Source organism: Poecilia mexicana, unplaced genomic scaffold (assembly GCF_051168715.1).
Source record: "Poecilia mexicana isolate PSO_F unplaced genomic scaffold, ASM5116871v1 scaffold_17, whole genome shotgun sequence".
Lineage (NCBI taxonomy): Eukaryota > Metazoa > Chordata > Actinopteri > Cyprinodontiformes > Poeciliidae > Poecilia > Poecilia mexicana.
The window spans coordinates 15,706,794-15,716,313 of record NW_028263386.1 but is presented as its reverse complement, the minus strand read 5'-3'; the positions used below and the strand labels follow the sequence as shown (position 1 = coordinate 15,716,313).

General features: G+C 42.1%; 1 protein-coding gene and 1 long non-coding RNA gene across 2 annotated transcripts; both read left to right on the top strand.

Moving 5' to 3' along the window:
* Window positions 1-7: 7 nt before the first annotated feature.
* On the top strand, window positions 8-6,358 carry LOC148154770 (uncharacterized). Its single transcript, XM_088014818.1, has 2 exons — window positions 8-163; window positions 285-6,358. Exon 2 carries the CDS (start codon window positions 479-481, stop codon window positions 6,356-6,358), a length of 5,880 nt encoding a protein of 1,959 aa, XP_087870944.1. The 5' UTR covers window positions 8-163; window positions 285-478.
* Window positions 6,359-6,363: 5 nt separating this feature from the next.
* On the top strand, window positions 6,364-6,778 carry LOC148154769 (uncharacterized). The gene is made up of 2 exons (XR_015765896.1): window positions 6,364-6,596; window positions 6,718-6,778. It is a non-coding gene; the product is annotated as an uncharacterized LOC148154769 (long non-coding RNA).
* Window positions 6,779-9,520: the final 2,742 nt, after the last annotated feature.

The window sequence follows — 9,520 nt, the reverse complement described above, 5'->3', positions numbered from 1 at the left end:
TGCCCTTTAATTTTATGTTAAGAGTAATAAGGCTTTTATTTTGAAGGTCAAGCTAGGTCTAGGACAGGAAGTCGTTAAGTTTCGTTTTGTTTTTTACTGTCACACGTGAGGAGGTGAATCGGTTACAATCAGCCTTTTGTTTATGCCATCGACATCACCGTCTGTAAGTTTTCATTTAATATTTAAGAGTAGATTTTATTTAGTGTCTTATTTATTAAGAATCTGTTTTTCGTTTGAACTCTTTTGTACTCATAGTAAATGCAGCTGTTTTATTTATGTTACAGTTTACTCCATGTTGTACGAGTGCTTGGGTCACCGGAATAAAGCAGAAGTAAAGAACCTGTATCCTGATTCAAGTGTTCATTCCAGTGGAGTTAAGCTTACTGCTGAATTGCGTTGTAAACACACAAGGAGAGCAGAAAAGTAAAAGACGGTGCGCAGTTGGCTGAACAGCATTAAAGCAGCTACATTAACAAATATGGAGGAAGCACACCTTGAAGGAGCAAGACCAAAAGACATGAAGTCTTTTCAAGATGGAGCGTCAGTTAAAAGCAGTAAAAGTGCTGGTTCCAGTTCAAAACGCTCAAGTACGTCATCAGTTGGTGCTGCAGCAGCACGCGCTAGGGCCAAAGCCGAAGCAGCTCGTGCACGTGTTTCATTCGTCCAGAGAGAGATCAGCATTAAAGTTGACAAAGCTAGACTAGAAGCTAGTCTTGAAGCTCTCAATCTTGAAAAAGAAGCTGCAGCTGCTATTGCTCAAGCCGAAGTTTTGGAAGCAGCAGCAGATTTAGAGAACGAAGAACACCGTAGTTGGAAAAGCCTCCCCAACGTGGTCCAGACACATGAACGTGTAAGTGACTACATCAAAGATCAATCTATGCAGCTTAACCAACACAGTGAATCTGTCAATATGTCATTGATATCAGAGCATCCCATTGAAAATAAACCTCAACCACCAACCAAGGACATCAAGAAAGAGGAGTATATTGTGAAAGAATGCTGGCCTCCACCGTTTCAGCCACAACGAAGTTCAGAAGCTTTTAACCCATTTCGGAGTGCTCACATCTGGACTACACCGGCTCACCTAACAAGAGAAGATGACTTCCCAGTTCAAAGTGAGGATCAGTTTCGAGAACCAAAGTCCAATATACTTCGGCCAAATACCAAGTTAGCTTTTCCACAGTACTCTGACACTTCTCACACAAACCCGCCAGAGTCTTCAGTAATGATGAACATGGCAAAATACTTGGCACGCAAAGAGCTTGTGAGCACTGGCTTAACACACTTTGACGATCGTCCAGAGTCCTATAGAGCATGGAAATCTGCCTTTTCAAACACCATCAAAGATTTGGATCTCACTGCCAGTGAAGAGTTGGATTTAATCTCAAAATGGCTTGGTAAGGAGTCTTCTGCATATGTCAGACGCTTAAGAGCTGTTCATATTGACAACCCAAATATTGCACTAAAAATGACCTGGGAAAGGCTTGATGAATATTATGGTGCTCCAGAAGTCATAGAAAGTGCTCTTTTCAAAAAGTTGGACAACTTTCCTAAAATCACAAACAAAGATAATCGCAAGTTAAGAGAGCTCGGGGATCTGCTGATGGAGTTACTCTCAGCAAAAGAGGATGGCTACTTGCCCGGCTTGGCTTACTTGGACACAGCTCGTGGCATCAAACCCATTCTGGAAAAGTTGCCATACAACCTGCAAGAAAAATGGATCACTCAGGGGTCAAAGTATAAAGAGGAATACAAGGTTGGTTACCCACCCTTCTCCTTTTTCACCTCCTTCATTTGCTACCAAGCCAAAACAAGAAACGATCCCAGCTTCGCCCTTTCTGGAAGCAGTTCTGTGACGGAAAATCCAATCTCACGTCACAGTAATTTCAGAACCCCAGTCTTAGTGCACAAGACCAATGTCTTCTCTGGAGTGATACAAAAAGAAGTACCACTTAAAGGTGATGTGGCCAAACATTGCCCCATCCATAACAAACCTCACCCGTTAAAGAAGTGTCGTGGCTTCAGGCTAAAAACCATAGAAGAACGCAAGACTTATATGAAGGATCAAGGAATCTGTTTTAAATGTTGCTCGTCCACTACTCATCTCGCTCGTGACTGCAAAGTCACACTGAAGTGTGATGAATGCGACAGTGACAAGCACATCGCGGCTCTTCACCCTGGTCCACCCCACTGGTCCATCAAACCTGCAAGTCCTGTGATGGATGACGGCGGGGAGCCTGAAAAGGAGGACACTATGCCAGGACCAGTCGCAAGTCCTCTGTGCACTGAAGTTTGTGGCGACCGCTTCACTTCAAAATCCTGTTCAAAGATCTGTCTAGTCAAGGTCTACCCACTAGAGCAACCACAACAAGCTATCAAAATGTATGCTATGATCGATGACCAGAGCAACAAATCTCTGGCCAGGTCAGAGTTTTTCAACTTATTTAAAATCAAAGCAGACTCATATCCCTACACCCTGAAGACTTGTGCTGGCTTAGTGTCAACCTCTGGCAGGAGAGCAAATGGCTACCAAATTGAGGCAGTGAATGATGGAACTAGTTTTCCACTCCCAACACTGATCGAGTGTGATGATTTACCGGACAATCGTGATGAAATACCAACCCCAGAGGCTGCTTTTCATCATCCGCATCTAAAGAGCCTGGTCAGTGAAATTCCGCCATTGGACAATGACGCAAGGATTCTTCTCCTGCTTGGTAGGGACGTTCTCCGGGCTCACAAGGTGAGACAGCAGATCAATAGTCCAGGCAATGCTCCTTTTGCACAAAAGCTTGATCTCGGATGGGTGTTAATGGGTGATGTGTGTTTGGGAAAGGTCCATAAGCCAATTGTCCATAACTGTAAGACAAACATTCTAGAAGATGGAAGACCCTCACTGTTCAGACCCTGTGAGAAACACATCCATCTCAAGCAAACGGCCAACTTCAGCCCAGTTAATGGACTATCTCACAGTTACCACACTGCTGTGGTGGATCACGACTCACTCGGCCTCACAGTCTTTAAGAGAACAGCAGATGATAATAAGCGGGCTTTCTCCATAGAAGACAAACAGTTTCTGCAAATAATGGACAATGAGGTTTTTCAGGACGACTCCAATAGTTGGGTGGCTCCACTTCCATTCAAGTCCCCTAGGCCGCCTTTGCCTAATAATCGTGAACAAGCAATGAACCGCCTTACTTCACTTCAGCGCACATTGGAGCGTAAGCCAAAAATGAAAGACCAGTTTTTTGCCTTTATGCAAAAGATATTTGACAACAACCACGCAGAGGCAGCATCCCCACTATCAAAAGGAAAAGAGTGCTGGTACTTGCCGATGTTTGGAGTCTACCATCCAAGGAAGCCTGACCAAATCAGGGTTGTGTTTGACTCAAGTGCTCAATACAATGGCATCTCCCTAAACAACGTGCTGCTCAGCGGACCAGACTTGAATAACAGTCTATTGGGAGTCCTCATCCGTTTCAGAAGAGAACGAATAGCAGTCATGGCCGACATCGAACAGATGTTTCATTGTTTTGTTGTAAAAGAAGATCACAGAGACTACTTGCGTTTCCTTTGGTACCGAGATAATGACCCCAGTAAGGACATCATTGAATACAGGATGAGGGTTCATGTATTCGGAAACAGCCCTTCTCCAGCTGTGGCAACGTATTGTCTCAGGAGAGCTGCAATGAAGGGAGAGCAACAGTATGGGCCAGACACCAAACGCTTTGTAGAGCGAGAGTTCTACGTCGACGATGGTCTTGTTTCCACACCAACAGAAGAAGAGGCAATTTCTCTGTTACAGAAAACACAAGCATCTCTTTCAGAGTCAAACCTAAGACTTCACAAGATCACATCCAACAGCATCAAAGTCTTAGGAGCCTTTCCAGCTGAAGATCATGCTAAGGGTATTAAAGACCTCTGCTTGGATCAAGATGTAGTACCCACACAGCGAAGCCTTGGATTGAGTTGGGATGTCAAAAGCGATGTATTCACCTTCCAAGTATCCATCAGTGACAAACCATTTACCAGACGCGGTGTCCTTTCCACCATAAACAGTCTCTTCGATCCTCTCGGTTTTGTTGCTCCTGTAAGCATTCAAGGGAAGTCGTTGCTGAGGGAGCTCACCATGGATGGAACGGAATGGGACAGCCCACTTCCACGAGACAAAGCTGAGGTTTGGGAGACATGGAGAGATTCGCTACAGGAACTACAATATCTTAACATTCCTCGAGCTTATACTACTACTTGTTCCAATGCCAGTCGGAAAGAGCTATGTGTGTTTTCAGACGCTTCGTCCAAAGCAATCAGTGCCGTAGTATACCTGAAGACTACAGACGAAAACGGCCAGATAGACGTGGGTTTTGTCTTTGGAAAAGCTAAACTTGCACCTCCAACTGAACCAACCATACCCAGATTAGAACTCTGTGCGGCAGTGCTAGCCGTAGAAATGGCCGAACTCATCGTTCAAGAAATCGACATTGAAGTTGATGCAGTTACTTTCTACTGCGACAGCAAAGTGGTGCTGGGTTACATTCATAATGAGTCAAAACGTTTTTATGTGTACGTCCACAACAGGGTACAGAGAATCCGTCAGTCTACAGAACCAAACCAATGGAAATATGTGCCTACAGAGCATAATCCAGCTGACCATGCTTCTAGGTCAGTTCAAGCCTCAAAGCTCACCAAGATCAGCTGGCTCGCAGGCCCAGCGTTCTTACGCAAACCACGGACAACCATTGAACAGCAAGAGACCTTTGAGCTCATCAATCCAGATTCTGATGTGGAAATCCGACCACAAGTGACAAGCTGTGTTACAAGTCAAACGGTCAACCAACTGGATCCTCAAAGGTTTACAAAGTTCTCTTCTTGGAAGTCTTTACAAAGAGCAGTTACAACACTCATTCATGTTAAGGATTCCTTCAAGAAGGAAAGAAGGACCACAGAATGTAGTGGTTGGCATTGGTGTCCAAAACCTTTCACCACTGATGAGTTGTCGAAGGCCACAACAGCGATTGTTTTTGCTGTGCAGCGAGCCTCCTTCTCTAAAGAGCTAGACATTCTCTCAAAGGGAGATGATATTCCCAAAGGAAGCCCACTGACTAAACTAAGTCCGATTGTTGATTCCGAAGGCTTGCTAAGGATTGGAGGAAGGCTTCAACTTTCCGATTTAAGCGACAGAGAAAAGCACCCAGTCATTCTTTTAGGAAAACACCATGTGTCCATGTTGCTCATCAGACACTATCATGAGCAGGTTGAGCATCAAGGTCGGACATTCACTGAAGGTGCCATTCGAGCTGCTGGCATATGGTTAGTAGGTGGCAAGCGTTGTATAAGTGCTGTTCTTCATGCATGTGTCATCTGCCGAAAACTTCGTAGAAACAGAGAGAAGCAGAAGATGTCAGATCTCCCGCAAGAACGACTGAGCAGTTCACCGCCTTTCACCTACACTGGTCTGGATGTTTTCGGTCCTTGGAGTGTGACAGCTAGGCGCACAAGAGGAGGCATGGCTCAGAGCAAGCGCTGGGCTGTATTGTTCACCTGCATGAGCACACGTGCAGTCCACATCGAAGTCATCGACTCCTTAAACACTTCTTCATTCATCAACGCTTTAAGAAGATTCTTTTCAATCCGTGGTCCTTCCAAGCAGCTACACTCAGACTGTGGGACCAATTTCGTAGGTGCCTGCAGAGAGCTGGAGTTCCACAAAGTGGTAACAGACTCAGAAGTCCAAAGGTACACAAACAATCAGGGATGTACGTGGTGTTTCAATCCACCTCACTCTTCTCACATGGGGGGTGTGTGGGAACGCATGATTGGAATCGCAAGAAGAATCTTAGACTCGATGTTGATGCGTACTCCCTCCTCCAGCTTATCTCATGAAGTCCTGTGCACCCTGATGGCAGAGGTGACAGCCATCATCAACTCAAGACCTCTAGTTTCTGTCTCCTCAGATCCAGATGTTCCACAGATACTTACCCCAACAATGCTTCTCACTCAGAAGCAGAGTGTTTTACCTCCTCCAGGAGTATTCACTGAAAAGGATCTGTATAAGCAGCAGTGGCGTCAAGTTCAAAGATTGGCTGACAAATTCTGGTATCGTTGGAGACACGAATACCTTCACACCCTACAACTTCGCCACAAATGGCAAGAGTCAAGTCCCAACGTTAAAAAGGATGACGTTGTTTTGCTGAAGGATGATCGTATATGTCGCAATGATTGGCCCATGGCTCTCGTGACCGACACTTTCCCAGGCAATGATGGCAAGGTCCGCAGGATTGAGGTCAAGGTCATCAAGGATGGAACCGCTAAAAAGTTTCTCAGACCTATCACAGAAGTTGTTATGCTTTTAAAGAATTAGGACTAGCAAGTTTATAAGTTTGTGTTTTAAGTACTGATATGTGGCATCTTGACAGATACCAGGCGGGGAGTGTTATGCCCTTTAATTTTATGTTAAGAGTAATAAGGCTTTTATTTTGAAGGTCAAGCTAGGTCTAGGACAGGAAGTCGTTAAGTTTCGTTTTGTTTTTTACTGTCACACGTGAGGAGGTGAATCGGTTACAATCAGCCTTTTGTTTATGCCATCGACATCACCGTCTGTAAGTTTTCATTTAATATTTAAGAGTAGATTTTATTTAGTGTCTTATTTATTAAGAATCTGTTTTTCGTTTGAACTCTTTTGTACTCATAGTAAATGCAGCTGTTTTATTTATGTTACAGTTTACTCCATGTTGTACGAGTGCTTGGGTCACCGGAATAAAGCAGAAGTAAAGAACCTGTATCCTGATTCAAGTGTTCATTCCAGTGGAGTTAAGCTTACTGCTGAATTGCGTTGTAAACACACAAGGAGAGCAGAAAAGTAACATAGTATCAGCTGCTATCAATAATTTTCTATAACTGATAATGAGAAATTCTTTTCTTTGCAGAATTGCTTAGATTTCAGTCACATAGGAATATTTTGTTGAGCATGAACACTCTCTTTAAGTTCATGCAAGAGTGTCTCAATCGTATCAAAGTCCAGACTTTGACAAGACAAAATCCTTTTGTTTCACTTAATTTCAGTCAAACATGTGTGGACTGGCTGCATAACCCAAGTGCGCTTGAACTAAAGGCCTCAAACTGCTGTCCATTCTCTTTTAGGATTTTCTGGTAGAGAGCAAACTTCTATCCTACATTCATTTCAGAACAAAGGCTAAACAAGAACAAGGAGTTGCGACTATGTCAAGTAATTCAGGTAAATGCGCGTCCAGAGATTTGACCAAGAGATCGATCACAGATTCACTGATGCTAATGGAAAAATTGCGTGCGCCACAACTCACACTGACGAGCGACATCTTTTAATGGAGGCATAGCGAATCGATATAATGCGTAAGCCACTATAGGTAAGTGGAAAATGTCACGATAAAGGATTTATCTGTCATTTGCTCAAATTAATACATTTAAACTTATACATAACAATGGAAGTCAATATCATAACGCGTGAATCTGACAGAGGATTGTCTTTTTTGATCCACGTCTTATCAATATTTATACAGAACAAACATGACTGGACTGAAAGTGGAATCTGCGTAGTATGCGTACACAAGGTTGACTACTACAATTAACTTGTAACTGCTTGCGCACATTTCATCCTTATTTTATCTGTTATAAGGTATTTGTTAAGGTAATTTACTGTCCATTATATTGCAACAAGTGGAAATGGTACGAGGGTGTCGCTTTTTGTGGTTATCGCCTTAATTTAGCTTCATTTATGGCTAACTTCCTGTTTTGAGTTTTGATGCTTTTATTTTTAAGGGACAACTTCCTGTTTAACTGTCATCATAAAGGTAGTTTAACGGCAATCTAAGAACAGAAGGTTGTAACGGTGCCTTGATATTAGCAAACTACCTTGATAATTGCCCTCGCTAGTAACACTGACAATATGATTCAGTGATATTTTAATGCAGGCTGTAAGCATAATAATAAACAAATAAAAGCTGTTTTATGATGTGAAAATACAGGAAACACACAATGAGAACAAAACAGAATGGTGTGACCTATAACAATTTCACAACAATTGCTGACAAAGTTAAAAAGTACAAACCTTGTTTAAGTCAATGTTGTTAATATTTGTGGGAAGCTTAACTAGATGTAATCTCACCATAACTGATTTATATATTTCTAGAAAGCTGTTCTTCTCCTGAGTTCTTCAACATTAGTGAAGCTGTCTCTGAAGTATATCATCCAAAGAAGGCAGAAAAACTAATGTCACTTATTTATCTTCTGTGTAATTATTTACCCAGTCACCAAGACTTCTATACTAATATACAGTATTAAATTGACAGACTTGTTTTAATATTTCACTTAGATGGTGTGAAGTTTGGAACTGATGTCCAAACTGATGTTCAAATTTTAATAACTCTTACAACATAACGTCAGTAACGTTTCGGTTTAAGCATGCACAAACAAAAGTTTGAAATGAAAATTGCTTCTGGGTGACATCATGAAACACTTTTGTTGAAAATTTGTTTAAAGTGGAAATCATAAAATCATTTAAAAATTTTGTACAGAGCATAAAGATATAAAAAAACAAGAACTTTGAGTGCCTTTGGCTGGGTGTTTATACCTTTATATGGGTTGGTGGGTGGATGCATTGGCCTGTCCCACTTCCTCAACCGAGACACCGGATTGGCTCTCTGAGAGGAGGCTCCTCTAAACATCACAAAGGCTGCTGTGACAGATGGAGCAGACAAAGTCAACAAATCACCTCAAACAAACCAACGTCAGCCAGTTCTAAGCTGCCAAGTGCAGTACTTTGGTTTCAAGAGTTGCAGATCTAAACCAGAAATGCATCACCAAAACTAGTCCTCTGCATGCATGTGGGTCATGGACAGACATTCCTTACATAAAGACATCCATACACTCTATTGTATTAATCACAACAATAACCCAAGGCAGTGACGTATTTTTGAAAACTATTTAGAAATGAGAAATCTGGAGAGGTGGCATACTTTTATACTAAGTCTGTTTACTCCTAAATAAAAGTCAGCACAACAAACTGAAGTCAGGAGTCACCTTATTAAAATATGTAATTTATTTAATCTCAGTATACATACAGCTATTTTGTAAAAAAAAAAAAAAAAAAAAAAAAGAAAAAAAGCCTGAGATGGTTTGTTAGAGAACCATAGTGATCAAACATCATGAACATCATACCAGAAAGACCAGGATTCAGGTTGTGAAGTATTTTAGAGTGGGTTGGAAAACAATATTCAAAGCTATAACTATATTAAAGCACTTTTCAAACTATCATCTAAAAACGGAAAGAGCCTGGCACACCAGCAAACCTGCAAAGACTTGGTCATCCACCAATAGAGAAGCATTTAAGAGCCTCATGGTAACTCTGGAGGAGCTGCAAAGATCCACAAGCAGGAGAATTTCCACCACAGTGGTGCAACCCACAAACCTGACCTTCATGAGGCAATGGCAAGAAGAAAGCCGTGGCTGTTGTCAAATGAAACCAAAATGTAACTCTCTGGTGTAGATG

Coding starts and splice junctions, on each gene's coding strand:
- LOC148154770 (XM_088014818.1), top strand. CDS start 479: ATGGAGGAAGCACACCTTGAAGGAGCAAGACCAAAAGACATGAAGTCT.